This window comes from Ochotona princeps, chromosome 1 (assembly GCF_030435755.1).
Source record: "Ochotona princeps isolate mOchPri1 chromosome 1, mOchPri1.hap1, whole genome shotgun sequence".
Lineage (NCBI taxonomy): Eukaryota > Metazoa > Chordata > Mammalia > Lagomorpha > Ochotonidae > Ochotona > Ochotona princeps.
Window position 1 is genome coordinate 97,714,891 of NC_080832.1, and position 20,927 is coordinate 97,735,817.

The following is a 20,927-nucleotide window of genomic DNA, read 5'->3' on the forward strand; positions in this document are numbered from 1 at the left end:
TTATTTATAGGTTTGAACAAATATGTGAATCATTTAGAAAGTATTAACAAAATTCATTACAGGGCTTATTATGCCTCTGGGTACTTTCTGGTCCCCAAGGATATAGAAGAAATAAAGCTTTACCTTTCTTTATTTCCAAAACTATTTTCGAGGATCTTACTATATTCTGTTCTCTAAAGTACCCTCTAGTGTTTATTTTATCCTTAGAGATTAGTATGTGTCTTTTAAAGACTCAGGTGGAAATGGGGGGGAGGGGGCTGGGAATTTGGGGTGTCCCATACTCCACGGAATTGTACCATAAAATTCAAACGTTCAAAATAAAATTTCAAAAAAAAAAAAAAAAAGAAGTGCATAAAGAGGAAAGTATGACCTGAATAAATACGGACACCTCAGTTATGTTGCTTTATCACATTACGTATGCCGAGTAATTCTGAATTGGAGGTGGAGGAGGGCCACTGGTTAAGCTCTCCTGGGTCTGCATGGTGCATGTACAGATTCACTCCACTTTTCTGATTATACTCTCTGGGCTGTATGGAGGAGTTGGGGGGTCACAGAAAACATACTCTCTCGGCTTAGAAATCTCGTGACCTCATGAAAAAGAAGAAATACCAGATCAATAGCCCGTGTCCTTCATAGCTGAAGATTATGACATCAGAGCAAATCAAGTCTTTATCAAGGAGCATTGTATAATTAACTCACCAAATGGAACTGTCTTTATATAGTTCTCAAATTACCACAGGCTGATGGAATGCAAGAGGGGAATACATATTAGATACCTTCTAATTCAACTTCTTCATCTTACATTTGAGAAAATTGAATCCCAGAAAAAAATAATGTGTTAAGTTCAGATGTAATTTCCAGAGTCCTACTACTTTGGACTCTCCACTAGAAATGACTTAATTTCTTGGCTCATTTGAATTAAACTTCCTAGTTCTTTCAGTGTTGCTTTCAAGTTGTTTCCAGAGAAGAGCATTTCAGTACTGCATTTAATATGTTCACAAATTGAGAGCTACGGACAAATGATAGACACTCATGGGTTAGTAACTATCTCTGGGGTGAGCGCTGAGTGCAATGGCTAAGACATCACTGGGATGGCTGTCTTCCATATCATAGCACCTGGATTTCAATCCTGGCACTACTTCCAATTCCAGTTTTGTTTTAAAGATTTTATTTTGGGCCCGGCATGATAGCCTAATGGCTAAATCCCTGCCTTGCATCTATCTGCTGGGATCCCATATGGGCACTGGTTTGTATGCTGGCTGCTTCACTTCCCATCCAGCTCCCTGCCTCTGGCCTGGGAAAGTAGTAGAGGACTGCCCAAGGCCTTGGGAGCCTGCACCCTCATGGGAGACATGGAGGAGGATCCTGGCTCCTGGCTTTGGATCAGCTTGGTTCTGGCCATTGGATTATTTGGGGAGTGAATCAGTAGATGGAAGATCTTTAAAAATAATAATAACAAAAATAAAAAGATTATTTTTTATTTGAAAGGAAGAGTTACAGAGAGAGGAGAGATAGAGATCTTTCATCTGCTGATTCACTCCCCAAATGGCTATCATCTTTGAGGATGGACTGCGTTGAACCTAGAAGCCAGGAACATTGTCCAGGTTTTCCTTGTGGGTGCAGGAGCCAGAGCACTTGAATCATCTCTCTGTTGCTTTTCCAGGAACACTAACAAGGAGCTGGTTCAGAAGTGGAGCAGCTGGGACTCAAACCAGTGCCCATGTGGGATGCTAGCTTGCAGGTGACAGCATGACCTGGTACGCCAATTTTCTGCTAATGTGTACTCTGGGATGTGGCAGATAATGGCTCATGTACCTGGGTTCCTGGCACTCACATGGGAGAATCTCACTGAGTTTCAGGCTCCTGGCTTCCACCAGACCCAATCCCTGCTGTGGCTGGCAACTGGGTAGCAAACCAGCAGATATGTGATAATTAAGGAAAATAAATAAATAAGTAAAAAATTTTAAAAGCAATTATCCTTAGCTATGTAATTGCAAATAGGTTCTCATTTTGGAATTTCTTTTTTTGCTTATTAATATACACAAAAGTAAGCAGCTAAGGGACAGTCTTACTTTCTTTGAGTAAAGATTTATTAATAGAATTGTCTGAGTTCCTGTTTTCTGCTAAGGCAGCAGGTAATGTGCAAAAAGTTGGATCCTGGCCACTGTGGTGGGAGACCAGGAATGAGGTCTGGTCTTTTGGCGCTGGTCTGGCCCAGTCTTAGCTCTTCTGGACATTATGGGATGACTCAGTAGAGGGAAATTCATTCTCTCTCTCTCCCTCCTCCACTTTCTCTCCTTCTCTCTTTCTTTAACTTTCAAGTAAATAAAATAATTTTTAAAATTCATTCACCAGGGCCTGGCATGATAGACTAGTAGCTAAATCTTTGGTTTGCATCTGCTGGTATCCCATATAGGTGCCATTTCATATCCTGGCTGCCACTTCCCATCCAGCTCCCTGCTTGTGGCTTGGGAAAGTAGAGGATGGCCCAAAGCCTTGGGACCCTGCACCCACATGGGAGACCCCGAGAGGCTCCTGGTTCCTGGCTTTGGATCACTGCAGCTCCAGCCATTGTGCCCAATTGGGGAAGTGAACCAGAGGGTGGAGGATCTTTGTTTCCTTCTCTCTGCGGATCTGACTTTACAATAAAAAAAATCTTTGACAAAAATTTATTGACCTGTGCCTTTATGCATTAAATTTACTGCATAAGTTATACTTCAAAAAAAGACTAAAAAACATAATCAGAAAACTAACCAGGAAGACTAAAACAAACCCAAACCTTGGACATATAACTGGTATTTTAATCATTATAATTTCATATTTGCTATGTGTTAATCATTGACTGATATGTAATAGATGATGGCATTAAATACTCTCACCTTGCATTTGTGTTTCTGCAAACTGAATTGCTGAAGAGCTTCTGCGAACTTTTCACAAGACGAAGAAGTCTTTAATTTCTTACTCGTCTTCAAATAAGATAGAGCAGTTAACTACGTCCAGACTTTTGCACAGTAACATATTAAGTTGTCTCTAGAGCGGCTAGGGTACGTACCGAAAATGCTTCTGTCACTTCATCCTCCTCCTCGGAATAATTTTATGAGGTACGTCATGCCAGCTATTCAGACAGCAAATGAGTTCTAACTATATAACTTCCTCTGAGATGCCACCATCCTATACTTCATGCTACAGGGTCTCAAAATCCACGTTTTTCCTTCTAGATTCCACAGAGGGGCAGTTCTGATTCAGGTGCATTTTAAAGATGATTGTTCTTAGGTTTCCCCCTTCCTGCTTTACAAACTCCCATTCTAAAACGTTCAGTCCACTTTCAAGGAAAGTCCAACAGGCCAGCCTATGTTTGGTCATACTGCTCCAGGTCAGGGACTACAGCTAGGAAAAAAAAATAAAAACACGCTACAAAACATCCGAGAAAGGACTACAACTCCCAGAACGCAGCGCTTTACGACCTCTTCCTCGTCCTCTTTTCCGGCCGACTGGCCAATATCTGGGCTTCTTCGTCACAGGGGCGGAGCTGAGTGGAGAGAAACAGAGGACCCCGGAAGGCACTTTTCCCGCCGCTGCGAGGCCTCGGGAGGAAAATCCTAAGAAGAAGGCGCTCTCGATTGGGCACTGGCAAGTGTAGCGTCAGAGGATTCAGCCAACCAGAACGCTTTTCAACCCGCCAAGGCCCCGCCTCTTCCTCGAGGTACACTTTGGTGGCGGGAAAAGTTGGGAAATTTTCGCGCCGGGGCGGAGTCACCCGGGAGCGTCCGCGCGGCTTTAGAGGAGGCGATTTTGCTGCAGTTCTGAGGCTGCGGGCATGGCGGGCACTGTGGTGCTGGACGATGTGGAGCTGCGGGAGGCCCAGCGAGATTACCTGGACTTCCTGGACGATGAGGTGAGAGGGGCAGCGGGACGCGGCCGCCGGCGCTCGCGGCGGAGTCCCTGCCCAGCGGACCTGCAGGCGATCCCCGGGCCATCGGCCCTGGAGTCCGCACCCGGCTCAAGGAGCCTCTCCTGCGGTGGAGAGATCTCTAGTTGGCGACCCGTAGGTGACTTTTGAGAGGAACCCGGTCAGTTTCTTTTCTATTAGGTACCGGTGCGGGCCGGGGCGCCGGATGAGCGGCGAGTCTCCTTTAAGTACCGGCAAAATGGCACAGCTAGTGTGGGCTGCACCGGCGTGCTCTACACCTGTGGGGACCTTGGGGGAGGGACTGAAATAGCGGGGGGCGTTAACGGCATTCTTTGAGCACCTTGTGACTGCTAGTAAGGAGGGGGTTTATGCGCAGTTCAAGATCGAAAGCCACAAAATCAGCTTCTTGAAGGGTTGATGGTGGAAAAATATATCAAACTCCTTAAGGTTCCTTTTTAGAACACAAATGATCCGAGGATAAAATTCTTTAAACCTGTATATAATTTTAAAATAAAAACCTGTGCTAATGTAAGCTTTAGTCTGTTCATTGGCATTTTTTTATTGGACAGGTGAAAGTGACCAACATGTTTGATAGACAGCGAAATGTTTTCTGCTGTCAAGCAAATGAGCCTAGCCATCTCTGGGCTTTCCCTTTAAATTTTAGTCGGAGGAGCTCATTGTACTAACAGATTGGAAGTTGAGAGTTGTCATCAGAAAGACTGGTTGATGATTATCGTTGTAACAGCAGGAATATTGAGGTCCCTCCTAGGAAGGGCCAGTTTGGTGCTAGGGAATGACTGGGAGGTGGATGGGTGCTCACATTCAGCTGTGCCCAGGGATAGACATGCTGTCTTGCTGTGACGGCTGCTTCTGTTTAGAAACATCTTGATTTTGAATGTGTGGCTGCTCTGATGCGGGTGGTTGTTTTACAGGAAGACCAGGGAATTTATCAGAGCAAAGTTAGGGAGCTGATCAGTGACAACCAATACCGACTGATTGTGAACGTGAACGACCTGCGCAGGAAGAATGAGAAGAGGGCTAACCGGTGAGTGGCAGGGTTCCTAAGGGTATGTCCTCACCCTGAGTGAGAGGGGCTTCCCAGGAAAGGGCCTGGAGGGACCAGCAGTGACCTGGAATGCCGTGTGGCCTCACTTGCACCTAAGGGTTTTCCTCTTCCAAAAGTAGGTGGTGGATGTTTTCTTTTCATGTGTCCTTTCTTCCACCGTTTAACTAAGTTTATATATTAATATATTTAAAGATTTATTTTTATTTGAAAAGCAGAGTTACAGGGAGAGGAGAAAAGACAAAGGCAGGTATCTTCCCTCTGCTGGTTCCCTCTCTAAGTGTCTGCCAATAGCCAGCACTGACCTGTCAGGAGCCAGGAGCTTCCCCTGGGCCTCTCATGTGGGTGTGGGGGTTCGAGCTCTTGGGATATCTTCCACTGCTTTCCCAGGTGAAAGCAGGGAGCTGAATCAGAAGTGGAGCAACCAGGACTCGAACCAGTGCCCATATGGGACACTGGTGCAGCAGGACAAGCCTTCGCGTGCTATGCCACGGCACTGGCCCCTGAATATTGCTTTTATTTCTGTGCCAAGCAGAGTTCACATTGGTCCTTAGTTCTGATACATTTTACTGAGTCTTGCAGGATAGCAGGAGAAAAGTAGGAACTGTATTTTTCTCTCCTTGACTTTCATGATCTAAGGATGTCTACTTCTGTTTGGATGCTCAGTTTGAATTCTTCTGTCTCTGCTAATTACTCTTTCTGTTGCCCACATGCAGCCTCCTGAACAACGCCTTTGAGGAGCTGCTTGCCTTCCAGCGGGCCTTAAAGGATTTTGTGGCCTCCATTGATGCTACTTATGCCAAGCAGTATGAAGAGTTCTACATAGGGTTGGAGGGCAGCTTTGGGTCCAAGCACGTCTCTCCGCGGACTCTGACCTCCTGCTTCCTCAGCTGTATAGTCTGTGTGGAGGGCATTGTCACCAAATGTGAGTCGGGGAGGGGGCATGAAGGAAATGAAGGAGGGTTGGGCTTCAGGAGGTTGGGAAGGTAGAAAAGGCAGCCTGTGTCTCCAGAAGGGTGCAGCACTGAAGCGACATGATGGAAGTAAGAGGAGCTCTGAGCATGCACAGTGACTGGGGGACCGTGAGTGACCACCTGTAGCAGAATGAAGAAGTGAGCCTTCCAGGAGTTGTGGCTCCTGACAGTCTCCTTACTCCAATACTGAATGCCTGCCGTTTTCTAGTTGAGAGCAGTATTGACAATTTGACATGGATACAGTAATGATCTGTATAAAAACATTTCAAAATGAATAAGAAAAAGTAGTACTAAAATAGTCTGAAAGAACATAACATTTGGAATCATCATACACACGTGTGCTTAGACCTCAACTGTTACTGTCTAGTAGGCTGATTTTATAAATACAGTTTCCATTCCTAGGCTCTCTCGTTCGCCCTAAAGTTGTCCGCAGTGTCCATTACTGTCCTGCCACCAAGAAGACCATAGAACGACGTTATTCTGATCTTACCACCCTGGTGGCCTTTCCGTCAAGCTCTGCCTATCCCACCAAGGTGAGGGCCTTGAACTAATCGGATCTCTTAGGGTTTGGAGTCAAAGATAATCTATTTTAAGACAAGTAATTTTATAATACCCATATGGGATGTTGTTGCAGGAGATGGCAGGTTATAACAGTTAACCCTTTTTTAAAAGAATAAGTGAAAACATTTGGAATTAAAAGAAGAAAAGAAATCATATATGTAGCTCTTTTGGCAAAGTTACAATCATAATTTTGTGATTTGCTTTTAAATGGAAAGTGGAAGAAACATATTTTGACTATAATGTAATTATTGCAGATATTTCACTGTGGGTTTTGGAGAACACTGGCACGGGAAAGAACCTTCTTTATTTCTAGCATTCAGATTGAACTAAATGCCAGGCCTTTTGAGGCAAAGATGATTAACATTGATTAGTTGATGTCTGAACTCATTCTATCAAAGTTTATACCCTCAACCAACTTTTAATTAAAAGCTTCTATGTCTGAAGCATTGTTAGATAATTTGGAGGACACAAGATCTAATTTTTGTCTTCCATCTTACCGGCTGGTAGAGAAAGCAAACATATAAACAGAATGAGCATCTTGGCATTAGATAATTTGTTGTTACAGCAGATCTTGTGGTGGAAAAACTTGGAGAAGATCTTGCTTTCCTGTTTTGCTTGCTTGTTTCAGGATACTTAGATCTCATGGAGTTATTTCCAAATACTTTGTTTCCTGTGAGTGAAGAGTGTGATTTTCAGACCAGACTGATACCTCTTCTGTGTTTCTGTTTCCAGGATGAAGAAAACAATCCCCTTGAGACAGAATATGGCCTTTCCGTGTATAAAGACCATCAGACCATTACTATCCAGGAGATGCCAGAGAAAGCTCCCGCCGGCCAGCTGCCCCGCTCTGTGGATGTCATTCTGGATGATGATCTGGTGGACAAAGTGAAGCCTGGGGACAGAATCCAGGTGGTAGGAACTTACCGCTGCCTTCCTGGAAAAAAGGGTGGCTACACCTCAGGAACCTTCAGGTAAAGGGTCTGTTTTGAAGTGTTTAAATGGCTTCCATCCTGGGAGGATGCTTTGTCCAGTTGGCCATGTGCCAGCCAGTTGTATCTGTCCCTGGAAGTAGGATACGTCTGATATGTAATTTCCATCAGATAAAGCAATGGTTGCTTGTTATACCAAAGGGGGAGGTACTGCTAATACTATTATACCCTCTTGGCTTAGTTGGGAGTTTCCTCTTTCCTACACACACTTCTGTCTGCAGCGCTAGCTCAGTATAAGATAACCAAGTTCCAGAGGTGGGACACATTCTGCATATTTGTCTCATGGATACAGAATCAGTTGTTACCTTTACATTATTTTCCCCATCCACCAATTAGCCAGTCTAGGTCAGTGGCCTAAAAAAGGCTTGCTGCTGCTGGACGTACTAGCTTTTGATGGTAGGAGTTTCATAGCAGACTGTCTCTCCTCTTTGTCTCAGGACTGTCCTGATTGCCTGCAATGTGAAGCAAATGAGCAAGGATATTCAGCCTTCATTCTCTGCTGAAGATATAGCCAAGATCAAGAAGTTCAGTAAAACCCGTTCCAAGGTCTGGGCATCAAGTTTCAGGGATCTGAGGATGGGAATGGATTTAGAAGAGTTTTATTTGGGTGCTTTATAATCTTTGGATTTGATAAGGGGGAAGGTACAGGCTGTTTTCCTTTGATGCTGGTTGCTTCTAGTGTTATGTCAGTAACTAAATGAAACGATGTTTTTGCCATTTACTCTTTACTGTTTCTGCAGTGCTGCCTTGTAGGCTGCTAGGTGAACCTAGTACAAATGTTAGGAATGGAGTTAGAATATTAGCATACCTGGGAGTTTGTTTATTATTAAAGACATGAGTGAGACATTCGTTATTTGTGTTTAAAATGTTCTATGTGTGTGTACATAAGTATGTGTGTGTGTATATCTCCTTTTTATCTAACTTGTTCTTTTTTTCTTTTTAAAGGCAAAATGCCCACATTTAGGAGTGAATAAGTTGAATGTGGTGCATGTTACTGCTCAAGCATAATACACATTCTTACTAAACCTGAGATAATTTGTTTTTTTTCTTTTTTTATTCATTTTATTATTATTCTTATTATTTTATAGTACAGTTTCATATTTTCTTATCCCCTCCCCCCCACCAAGTTCCTCTATATCATTACTAACATATAGTTCTTCATACTCAGTCATATGTCCATCATTGCGGGCCTGGACAATGGCAGAGAGTCCAGAATCCTATTGTCAAGAAATAGTAAACAGTTTCATTGTAAGTCCATCTTTGTCTGGAAGCAGAAATGCATACCACAATACATCCTCACATCTGAATGTTAGTCTCCATTTCACAGCTACTGTACATCCCCTTAAATGAAAAGTCATGTTTCAAAATCAACAATAGAAAGAAAAGAGGAAATTTACAATGCCATGAAGTTAAATGACATGTTACTAGATATGACAGTCTCCATTACACAACTATGTACATCCCCTTAAATGAAAAGTCATGATACAAAATCAACAAATAGAAATTTACAATGCCTGAAGTTAAATGACATGTTACTGAGATAATTTGAACCTGCAGATAATTTTTTTTTTCACCAAAGATGAAATTTTTGTGTTTATGTTTATGTATTTTTTCAAACGATTTCCTGTAGGCTAAAATACAGAGCAAAATCCTGCAACATCCCATTGTATCTGAATGGGCTTTTCATGCATTGGTTATTTCAGGATATGTTTGACCAGCTGGCCAGATCACTGGCCCCAAGTATCCACGGGCATGATTATGTCAAGAAGGCGATCCTCTGCCTGCTCTTGGGAGGAGTGGAACGAGACCTGGAAAATGGCAGCCACATCCGTGGGGACATCAATATCCTCTTAATAGGTATGGTGTTAGAGAATTGCTTCAGACTGTTTGCTTTTTTTTTTTTTTTTTTTTTTTAAAGATTTATTCATTTTATTATAGCCAGATATACACAGAGGAGGAGAGACAGAGAGGAAGATCTTCCGTCCGATGATTCACTCCCCAAGTGAGCCGCAACGGGCCGGTGCTGCGCCGATCCGATGCCTGGAACCTGGAACCTCTTCCGGGTCTCCCACGCGGGCGCAGTGTCCCAAAGCATTGGGCCGTCCTCGACCGCTTTCCCAGGCCACAAGCAGGGAGCTGGATGGGAAGTGGAGCTGCCGGGATTAGAACCGGCGCCCATATGGGATCCCGGGGCTTTCAAGGCGAGGACTTTAGCTGCTAGACCACGCCGCCCGGCCCCAGACTGTTTGCTTTTAACATTTGGAGTGTGGCTGAGGGGTGCTATGACGTGGAAGGTTGTATATTGTGTGCTGCACATTATAGTCCCATCAGAGGGCTAAATTCTTTTGAAATCTTCCCCGAATTTCCTAATTTATGATATTTAAAGCATATTGTTCCATGAATGTTTGAAGGAAGAATGAAGGGAACAGTACTAACAACTATTCCCTGTCTATGCTGTGCCAAGAGCTGGTGGAAACACGGCTCTCGCTTGGGGGATTTTCTCTAGTAACCACTGTCCCATCCCGCAGGGGACCCATCGGTTGCCAAGTCTCAGCTGCTGCGCTATGTCCTTTGCACTGCTCCTCGGGCTATTCCCACCACCGGCCGGGGATCCTCAGGAGTGGGTCTCACAGCTGCTGTCACCACAGACCAGGAAACAGGTAAGGGCATAAGGGTCTTTAGAGTCCTTGCAGTGACATAAGTAGAGATCTCTGAGCTTGCTTAGGCACTGGTTGGCATTGGGAAGAATCAGCTTGGAGGGTTATTGGGATCAGATTGTAGGAGACTTGAATGCGGTCTTCTGTGGAAAATAATGTTTCTAAGGTGATTTGAAAGAGCTAAGCAAATTGGAATAAAATGCACAGTGTGCTGCTTAGTGAACTAGAGCAGGAGGTCTGAGGAGTAGTGAAAGGAGAGTAGTGTGTACTTGAGGGTGATGTGGAGAGTCTATAGAGGAAGTTTAGGAGATACTCGCTTCTTCAGGATCAAAGTAGAATAGAAGTGTTGTTTAGACTTAAGCTGCAAAGGTGACTGACACAGTGTTTGCTCTGAGTGGCAAGGCTGACACCTGTGCACTACATTCTGTTGTGCTGGCTTGAGAAGTGCCTTGGGAGGGGACTGACATCCTTTGTTTCCATCCTCTCTGAGACCACAATCCCCGATTTTCCCAACTGTTTCCAGGGGAGCGCCGTCTGGAAGCGGGAGCTATGGTCCTGGCTGACCGAGGTGTGGTCTGCATTGACGAATTTGACAAGATGTCTGACATGGATCGCACAGCCATCCACGAAGTGATGGAGCAGGGTCGGGTGACCATCGCCAAGGCAGGCATCCATGCACGCCTGAATGCTCGCTGCAGTGTCTTGGCAGCTGCCAATCCTGTCTATGGCAGGGTGAGTGGAATTGGCTCCTTAACCATTGTCTTGGGAGATTTTGGTGAGATTTTGGAGAGTTTGTTCTAGGTGGCCAGCTGAGTGAAATAATAGACCAGATTAAAGTAGCCTCCTAAAATAGGCTCCTTGTCTTGTTATTGTCCTTGGTTTAGAGCAGTGGTTTCTTTAATGTATTTCTACTCAGCAAAATCTTCTGGAAAATTGTCTACTTAAAAATGAATTCAAGAAAGTAGAAAGAAAACAAAAGAGATTTGCAAATCTCACAATTAAAGTAACCTGGGTGGTCATTAAAACAATGCTATGTGCTCACAGCAGGGGAATTCCTAAATAGAATTTCCACTGAATTCCTCTTGGGACCATCACAATGGCTCAGTTGGCTAATCCATATGGGTGCTTGCTTGTGTCCAGACTGTTCCACTTCTCTTACAACTCTCTGCTTTTGGCCTGGGAAAGTAGAGCATGGCCCAAAGCCTTAACCCTGCACCCATGGGAGAGATGCACAGGTTTCTGGCTTCAGATCGACTCAGCTTCAGCTTTTAAGGCCATTAGGGGAGTGAACCAGTTGCTGGAAGATCTTTCTGTCTGTCTCTTCTTCTCTCTGTAAATCTATTCAATAAAAAGCAAATCTTAAAATTCTTCTGTCTCTTTTTTTCTTTCCTTCTTTCTGTCTCTTGTCCTCTTTACCAAAATAATTATTGCCAGTATGCAGCATTTCAAGAAAAAAATTTAGTCTGTACCAGCAAATATACTGTCCTTGTTATAAGTTGTCTTTTCTTCGGTCTTTTTGCACAGTTTATTTTTATTTATTTGAAGGACAGGGTGATAGAGAGGAAAACTTTGATCCATTTGCTCACCAAATGTTCACAACAGCTGGTGCTGGGCCAGGCTGAAGCCAGGAGCCAGGAACTCCATCTGGATCTGCTGTGTGGGTGGTGGGATGGCAAGTGCTTGGGCCATTTTCTGCCTTCTCTGAGTGCTCATTACCAGAAATGGATTGGAAGAGGGGGCAGGTTGATCCTGGGCATCTTCATGTGGGACGTGGATGTCCCTGATAGTGGTTTTTTACTTGCTATTAGTTTTTAAATGCTTTACTTTTTCATAGCTTCTTACCTATTTATTCTTTTTTAAGGTTTAGCCTTGCATTCCTGCCTCCAGAATTGATCTGGCTTTGTCTTTTCTTCCTACTTACGTTTCTACTTCTCTATTTCTGTGTTCCCCAGTATGATCAATATAAGACGCCCATGGAGAATATTGGGCTGCAGGACTCGCTGCTGTCCCGATTTGACTTACTGTTCATCATGCTGGACCAGATGGATCCTGAGCAGGATCGGGAGATCTCAGACCACGTCCTTCGGATGCACCGTTACCGAGCCCCCGGGGAACAGGATGGTGATGGTGAGGCCATGGGAAGAGGAAGGGATCCCAGGCAGACATTGCTGTTGTGGGCTTAGGCCAGGTGGTAGTGGGTATGTCAGTGTCTGAATTGCTGCTGGCCTACCCAGCCACCTCCCTGCTTGCTGTGAGGTGTGTCTGTGGGCCAGGTAGTTGAAATCTCCTTTCCTCGTGTGTTCCATGTGTCTGAGTCCCTGCCTTTTGAGTCTTAGTCTCTCGCCTCTGTGTTGCTATGGGAAAAGCAGTTTCCGCTCGGTTAAACTTCTACTGTCTTTTGTCCCAACTTGGCTTTCCCAGCTATGCCCCTGGGTAGTGCTGTGGATATCCTGGCCACAGATGATCCCGATTTCAACCAGGAGGACCAGCAGGACACTCAGATTTATGAGAAGCACGACAACCTCCTGCATGGAACCAAGAAGAAAAAGTGAGCATTCCTTATGCCTTACCCCCGAGGGCACATGATGTTTGTTGTTGCGCTGTGTGAGAACACGTGTGGCTGAGCTTAGTAAGGGTATGATGAGCCCAGGCCAGGGCCTTGCTTGCAATCATAGCCATGGGGGTCCATTTTCTGCACATCTGTGTGTACAGATGGAGAGTCTGCTGGCCAGCTGTAATTGCTTGAAGATGGTTCAGCCCAGGTTCAGGTATTTTCCCAAAAATAGGTTTTGACAACATGCCCAATTAAAATGGTAGGCATATGGTATCTTCCTCCTACACCAAAGCAGTCATTTGTGGTGAACTTATGGTAAAGGATCAGTAGATAGCAAGCACTAGACATTTTGCAAGTAAACTTGAAAGTCTCTGTGTTTAGGTGGCTGGAAGCATGAAATGTCGGATCCTGCTCTGCTGCTTTTGGCTATGATGTAATATGAATATTCAAAGCTGTTGGTTTAAGCACATGGAGTTTGGAGTCAAAACTGAATTGTAAATTACATTAGCTTTGAGCCATAATTTTTCTATCTGATAGAAGAAATATTGTCTACAATTGCTACCTAGACTCCTGTCTCTTAGATAGTTAAACATAGTTAAATATTAAATAGATTTAGTGAAAAGGCCTTCTGTATGATCCAGATAAGAGGCTGTTATGATAATGGAGTCTAGGCTTTGCCATTTGACCTTGACTTCTTCTGAGGAGACAGGAACCACTCTGCTGACAGGTGTCAAGGTGTGGCAGGGAAGTGGAATTCATTCTATGGTGTTCCAGGGAGAAGATGGTGAGTGCGGCATTCATGAGGAAGTACATCCACGTGGCCAAGATCATCAAGCCTGTTCTCACGCAGGAATCGGCTGCCTACATTGCGGAGGAGTACTCACGCCTGCGTAGCCAGGACAGCCTGAGCTCAGACACAGCCAGGGTGAGTGTCCTTTGATGGGCATGGGGAGAAGGAAAAGCCTCGGAGATCACACTCCATCTTATTAAAATGTAAATATTTGCCCCCCAGAAGCTGTGATTCATTCAGCAAACATACTGTGACCGACCTAGTGGTAACTGACCTAGTATTTATTCTTACATGCCGTGTGAAAAATAATGCCCTCCGAGAGGGAAAGACAGGTGGTTAGCGGGGCAAGTGATTTTTTTGGAGCAGGTTAGGAATCTGTGATGACTGCATCCCGTTGGGCAGAGGGCCTGGTTTATATCCTTGCTACTCCACACTCCTAATCTAGCTTTTGGCTAGTGTACCTGGGAGGCAGTGGACGATGGTCCAAGCACCTAGATTCCTGATCCCCAATGTGGGAGACATCTCTGGAGCTCCTGGCTTCAGCCTGGTTCAGCCCTGGCTGTTGCAAGCATCTGGGGAGTGAACCAACAGAAGGGAGATACCTGTCTTTGCCCTCTCCCTCTCTCACTTTGCTTTTCAAATAAATTCATAGGAATTTTAAAAATAGGATAATTTTAAAAAGAACATATATGTACATATATACAAACGTATATCTCATTGTGGCACGTGCAAGATAAGAGTGTAAAAGACTGAGTACTGACAGTTTTCTTTAGATTTCCTGGAAAGGATGTGAGTGGATGTGAGGGAAGAACTTGCAGAGTGTGAAGCTTGGATGGGACTTTAACAAGTAATTAGGAGTTGAGCAAGCATGGTAGTTGTCCAGAGTGATTTCTAGTCTACGGCCATACCACCCTGAACGTGCCCGATCTCGTCAGAGTGATTTCTAGTAACCTAATACAGCTGCTTTTGAGTTAACCTAACTAAGTCTTCTGGGATTGGTGGTATTCAGGTTATCACAGCAGAAAGACCAAAGTTCAAAACCCTGCTTATGTGTGACTAACATAATCTCTGGTATTTAGGTACAACCACAGTTTTTCTTTTAAGTTTATTTAGTTTTATTGGAAAGGCAGATTTACAGAGAGAAGAGACAGAAAGATCTTCCATCTCTGGTTTACTCCCCAACGAGCTACCATGGCTGGAGCTTAACCGGTCCAAAGTCAGGAGCCAGGAGCTTCTGAGTCTCGCACGTGGTTGCAGGGACCCAAGGCTTTGGGTGTTCCTCCACTGCTTTCCCAGGCCACAAGCAGGGAGCTGGATGAGAAGTATGCCATTTAAGTCACGAACTGGTACCCATATGAGACCCTGGCAGTTATTAGGTAGTTGAACTATTGAGCTGGGCCCAATCAGGAATCTATTCCCTCACACCTGTTCTTGTCTTCTGGAAGCCACTTTTGGACACGCTATCAGAGCATTGCTGCACTGAAAATTTTTTTTGTTGTTGTTGTTAATTGGAAAGTCAGATTTACAGATAGAAGGAGAGACAAATATTCCATCTGCTGGCTTACTCCCCAAGTGACTGAAACGACCAGAGCTGAGCTGATCTGAAGGCTGAACCCCAGAGCTTCTTCTGGGTCTCCTTCATGGGTGCAGTGTCCCAAGGACCTGAACCATCCTCTTCTGCTTTCCCAGGCCACAAGCAGGGAGCTGGAAGGGAAGTGGAGCTGCCAGGACATAAACCAGTGCCTGTATGGGATCCCAGCACTTGCAAGGGAGGACTTTAGGCTGTAGGTGACTGCACCAGGCTCCTCACTGAAACTTAATGAGTGTCCTGTTTATTCAGTTTAGCCTATTCCCTCATGACATTTACCCTTGGATCTTATTTTGTTTTCTAGAGGTTGCGTGTCACTTTTCACAGTCTTATTAAACAGTTTATATTTTAACTGGTTGTCCCTGTATGCCATATGTCAGAAGCCTTTGCAAACCTAGAATTCAGCACACAATGTGTATTTTACTTGTCTCACTGGGGTTGGCAAATCCCTCCATTTAGATTATTCTTGGGTTCTGCCAGCACAGGCTAGGACTTAGCAGCATGTATTAGACCTTGTAATGGAGGGTGTAATCTCCAAACTCTCATAATGCTTGTGACAAAAACATTCAGTGAATGCGTGTCTTTAAATGTAAAGGTTTCATTTCTGACCAGCTTTGTTGATATAAATGGAAACCTAAGAAATGGTCAAGTAGACATGCCCAGAGCAGATCACTGAAGGATCATAGGAAGAGGCAGGAAGGAGGTGTGATAATAACATTAGGCCTGTGTCAGAGTTCTGGTGTTAAACTACCCAATTTTCTTTTAAAGATTTATTTCATTTTTATTGGAAAGTCAGGTATACAGAGAGGAGGAAAGACAGAGGAAGATAATGATTCACTCCCCAAGCAGCTGCAATGACTAGAACTGCGCCCATCCAAAGCCAGGAATCTGGAGCCTCATCTGAGTCTCCCACGTGGGTTCAGGGTCCCAAGGCCCAGGCTACAAGCAGGGAGCTGGATGGGAAACAGGGCTGCCAGGATTAGAACTGGTGCCCATATGGGATCCTGGCATGTGCAAGGCAAGGACTTTAGCCTCTGGGCTACTGTGCTGAACCCAAACTACTCAATTTAAAGACGTTTCCTCAAATGAACTCTTCTGTGCCCTTCACTTGACCTTGAACAAGTTCTGAAAAGCTCTGGGTCCCATTGCCTTTATCTGTTGAATTTTGCAGACTGTTAAGGTTAAATAACAATGAATTGCTACATTGTAGACCTGCAATAAATGATTGCTTTTCTCCTTCCAGTTTTGTACTTTCACCTTTACAGCTGTTAAGATACATTAAGTTTCTTCTTTCCTGTTCTTCTCTCCCTCAACACCTGACATTTTGATATCTTCCTGAATGTTCTTTAGCATCTGGAAAGAATACAGAGCTGTGAATTCATTAAGTTTCTTGGAGTTAAAAATATTTATTTGAGAGAGACAGAGCTATCATCATTAGTTCAATCCCAAATGCACACAGTTGTGAGGAGAGTAGGGAAGTCCTGGAAACTGAATCTGGGTCTTACACATGGAACAGGAACCTAACTGCCTGAGTCATCGCAGCTGCCTCCCGGTGTATGCGTTCGTGGGCAGCTGGAATCAAGCAGCAGAGCTGGGGGTCCTACCCAGTCAGGCAGTCTGATAATGGGACACCACCTACCACTGGTGGTGTCTTTATGTAATTTTTTGCACAGTAGGAATGATAGCAAACAGATGCCGGATAGATAATCCTATCTTCCTTCCTCTCTAGACATCTCCAGTAACAGCCCGAACATTGGAAACTCTGATTCGATTGGCCACTGCCCATGCCAAGGCCCGCATGAGCAAGACCGTGGACCTGCAGGATGCAGAGGAAGCTGTGGAACTGGTCCAGTACGCTTACTTCAAGAAGGTGAGGATTCCGATACTTGGGACCTGGGGACAAGAGAGGCCATGTATGTCATTAGAAAAGTAGAATCATCTGCTGGTGGCAGAGAAGGGACTTTTAAGGGTTCTGTCTCCAATTTCCTAGCATCAGTGACCCCTCCAGCTTAACCATGCTTGCCTCGGTCTTAGGTTCTGGAGAAGGAGAAGAAGCGTAAGAAGCGAAGTGAGGATGAATCAGAGTCAGAAGAAGAAGAAGGGGAGAAAAGCCAGGAGGACCAAGAACAAAAGAGGAAGAGGTGAGCTGGGACAGAACAGCATTTGAGTGGGGTCAGGCCTGGGGGGTGTGGAGGGTGGATGGAGCCCTGCTTATACAGTGGAATATTCGGGAAAAGGGTCCTTGGCCATGTGGGGTTTAAAGATCAAGGTACGCAACCTGAGAAAAGAGAGAAAAGTGCTGTGTTGTGTTCATTGTGGTCCTTTTGATCCCCTTCCTGCTAAGGACATGTTAAATAGCAGTCACTCACCGAGGATTTTGAATATCTGTTTAAAATTCCTGAGGTCCTTGTTCCGCCAGTGCCTGAGGTTGAATTTGTAAGAATGGGTGCCGTGGGAAAAGAGCACTAGGTTGCAGGGCCCGAGACATGGCAACAGTTGTGCAGGCCTGGGCCCACTGTTTGACTTCAGTGATTGGTGACTCTGCTTCCTTTGACTCCATGGTCAGAGGCTTAGGATGGGCTCCCCAAAGCCTTTGTCTCTCTCATCTGCTCTGGGTGTTTCAGGAGGAAGACTCGCCCAGCAGATGCCAAGGATGGCGAATCGTATGACCCCTATGACTTCAGTGATGCAGAGGAGGAAATGCCTCAAGGTGACCAAGTGCCCCGTGCTGATCAGGGGGGCTGCTGCTTTAACCAATGACCGTAGTTGCACTATGCTCTGTGCTTGTCTTACGGGTTTCTGTTTGGCTGCTTGTTTGGAGCCCTGGGTCCACGAGGTTTATCACAACAGAACCTCAGGAGAACTTTGGAAATTAAGTCTGGCTCAGCTGTTTACTTCCCATTTGAGCCAAGCTCGGCTGCCAAGTGTGGCACAAATATCCTACATGATTTGTGTTCTTCTGCCTGACCCAATTTCTTCATTGGGCAGTAGGCATTCCTCTTGATTTTAGTTTTTCTGCCTAGCCCTATAAGAATCATGGGAAACAGGAGTGTTCTGGAGGCTCTCTGAGAGTGGGGAGTAGATGGGGTAGCTTGTCAGGTGTGGAAATGGCTTCACCTTGCTGTCTTGCCCATCTCTGCGTCCCTCAATCCTCTGAAGAGCACACTCCGAAGACAGCGGATTCTCAGGAGACCAAGGAGTCCCAGAAGGTGGAGTTGAGTGAGTCCAGGTGAGTAGAAAGTCACTTGGTGAATTCCCTGCTACAGGGACATGGCTTTGCAGAGGAGGTATAAAACAAGCTGGCTCTTAGCAGAGTTCATAGTTAGAGATTTAAGAGTATTCTTTTTTTTTTTTTTTTTTTTTTTTTAGCTTTTATTGGAAGGGCAGATTTACGGAGAGGGAAAACAGAAAGATCTTCGATCTTGCTAGTTCGCTTCCAAAGTGGCTACAATAGCCAGAGCTGAGCCAATCCAAAGCAAGGAGCCAGGAGCTTCTTTCAGATCTCCCCTGCTGGGGTGCAGGGTCCCAAGGCTTCAAGCCATCCTCTGCCTCTTTCTTTCTCAAGCCACAAGCCGGGAGCTGAATGGGATGTGGACTCGAACCTGCACCCCAGTGGGATCCTGGTGCATTGCAAGACTAGAATTTAGCCACTAGGCTGTCATGCTGGGTCCAGAACATTTTATATTCTAATTGCAATTTCAAACTTACAGAAACATTTTAAAAGTAATATAAAAACTCCTGTGAATGTCAAGAGTCTCCAGTTGTTACATTTTTTTGTTTGCTTTATTTTATATATAAGAACTTGGGTTGCATCCTTGTGGGGTCAAAGAAAGGCTTAGCTTAAGTTAGTTTAAGTATTTTTGACTTACTGTGACTCAGTATGATACATATGTCTCTTACTAAATTGTGACCATGTTCTGAGATGTTTAGCAGTAGTGTCTATCTGTAAATTTTTTGTTTCCTGGACACGAGACACTCCATAACTAAGGTTTTCTTTCTCGTTTTTACATCTTCAATACACCTGCAATTGAAGAAAATTCGAGAACCATTGAATGTGGAAAAAACATTATAACTCACTCCTTCATTTCTCCCAAGACAGCCAATGAACTTTTATCTTACTTTTTGAAGTGGCTCTTACAGATTTTACTCTTGTTTTAATGACTGCAGGCTATCCCATAATCTGAATGGGTAAAGTTTATTAAACAGATTCCCTAATAATAAACATTTATATTCTTCCATGCAGTTGTTGTTTAGATTAAGGGATTCTTAGATTTACCACTGAATATACTCATGCAAGTAGACCTTCTAAGTTGCTAGAAATGGACTCCCTGTATTTAAATCGTCAGCAAATGTTACTAGCTTATCCCCAAAGATGTCCATTTCCAGGTGCATAATTAATAGGAATACCAATTTCCAGCAACCTCAGAGCCCTCTAATTTTGTTAGCCATCACTGTTGCCTTCCATGGTAAGCATTGCCAAGAAGCTAAAGTTAGAAACTACACCTGGGTATTGAACTCAGGTACTCTTAACTGCTAGATTTAACACCTACCTTGAATTCAGCTTACAGGACTCGGTCACCTGACGCAGGTGTATGTATGTGTGTCTATGGATTGGGGGCACCTCTGCTGTGTTAACACCTTGGATTTCCCTCAGTATAGAGCTTGTCTGAAATCGCTGAGGTATGTTTGCTTCTCTGCTCTTTCCTGTCCTGGGTAGGTTGAAGGCATTCAAGGTGGCCCTCTTGGACGTGTTCCGGGAAGCTCACGCACAGTCCGTGGGCATGAATCGACTCACAGAATCCATCAACAAGGACAAGGAAGAGCCCTTCTCTTCAGCAGAGATAGAGTCCGCTCTGAGCAGGATGCAAGATGACAACCAGGTCATGGTGTCTGAGGGTATCGTCTTCCTTATCTGAACTGTGGCTGTGCTGAGAAGAATTTTCCCAATTTCCTGACTTCCCTTTCCCCCTACCATTCATTCCCCAAATAACAGTGCTTAGTTGAACAGAAGTTGAGATACACTGACAATGAAATTGTGTCAGGAATCTGGAAGTTGTGGAATGAGTCATGAAAGCCACCTGCGGGTAAGGAAAGTCGGACATGGGGAAGGTTAGGACTGTTGTAGCTTTACTGCAAAGCTCTGCGCCGTACTCCTCACTTAACCCAGCCATGATTTTCTGTAGCTAGCACATGACTTACGAGGACTTTTGGGGCACAGCTGATTTCTGTTCATCCTTTCCGGTTTTTGTTCTGTTTCGTTTTGGTTTTTTCCTACAGAGCACTTTGGTCTAGGATAGTCTTTGGATTGTTGTGTGCTGGTGGAGAGAAGCTCTGTGGCAAGTCACACAGGTCAAGAAAGCTTTCTATGTGGTAGTCCCAATCATTCTTTATTCTAAAAGTCCATTCCATTGAATAAACTTGTCTATTTTGTACACAGTCTTAATGTTGTGTGCCTCCTTTGTACACTCAGTTTTCCTGGGAGCTTTGCCCTGCAGGACTTAGTAATTGCTGCCAACCGGCCACAAGGTGGCAGCAGTCTGCTGCGATCTCCTTGGAGTTGTGACTCAGAAACATTTTCTCTGGGTAATGGTGGCATTTGTCAGTCCAAAATACAGCTCAGCAATGTGTGAGTGCTTGCCCACAAAGACTTCCCCACCCACACCCCTCCTTACTGGATACTTTGGGAATTCCTCACTAGCCAGCTTTTTGGGTTTACTAGCTTGTTTGCCTGGAAGTTTGTGGAAGAGCCTGAATAGAACTTCTATTGTATAGCTTCTGGAGACTTTTTCAGGTTACTTAAGGAAAAAGAAAAAGCAACGTTACTTTATGGTGTACCTGGGT

At 44.5% G+C, this 20,927-nt stretch overlaps 1 protein-coding gene across 2 annotated transcripts; it reads left to right on the forward strand.

Moving 5' to 3' along the window:
• The first annotated feature begins 3,576 nt into the window (after window positions 1-3,576).
• MCM3 (minichromosome maintenance complex component 3) lies at window positions 3,577-20,002 on the forward strand. 2 transcript variants are annotated; one of them, XM_004590437.4, is made up of 17 exons: window positions 3,577-3,895; window positions 4,843-4,955; window positions 5,690-5,898; window positions 6,350-6,480; window positions 7,241-7,479; window positions 7,935-8,043; window positions 9,201-9,354; window positions 10,026-10,157; window positions 10,678-10,886; window positions 12,107-12,281; window positions 12,576-12,702; window positions 13,483-13,633; window positions 16,816-16,956; window positions 17,121-17,227; window positions 17,711-17,796; window positions 18,246-18,315; window positions 19,804-20,002. In XM_004590437.4, the coding sequence occupies exons 1-17, from the start codon at window positions 3,818-3,820 to the stop codon at window positions 20,000-20,002; spliced, it is 2,430 nt and encodes an 809-aa protein (XP_004590494.2). In that variant the 5' UTR covers window positions 3,577-3,817. The 2 variants fall into 2 exon arrangements, with proteins under 2 accessions (XP_004590494.2, XP_036350067.1); XM_036494174.2 differs by lacking the exon at window positions 4,843-4,955 and having other exon boundaries at window positions 3,843-3,895.
• The last annotated feature ends 925 nt before the right edge of the window (window positions 20,003-20,927 follow it).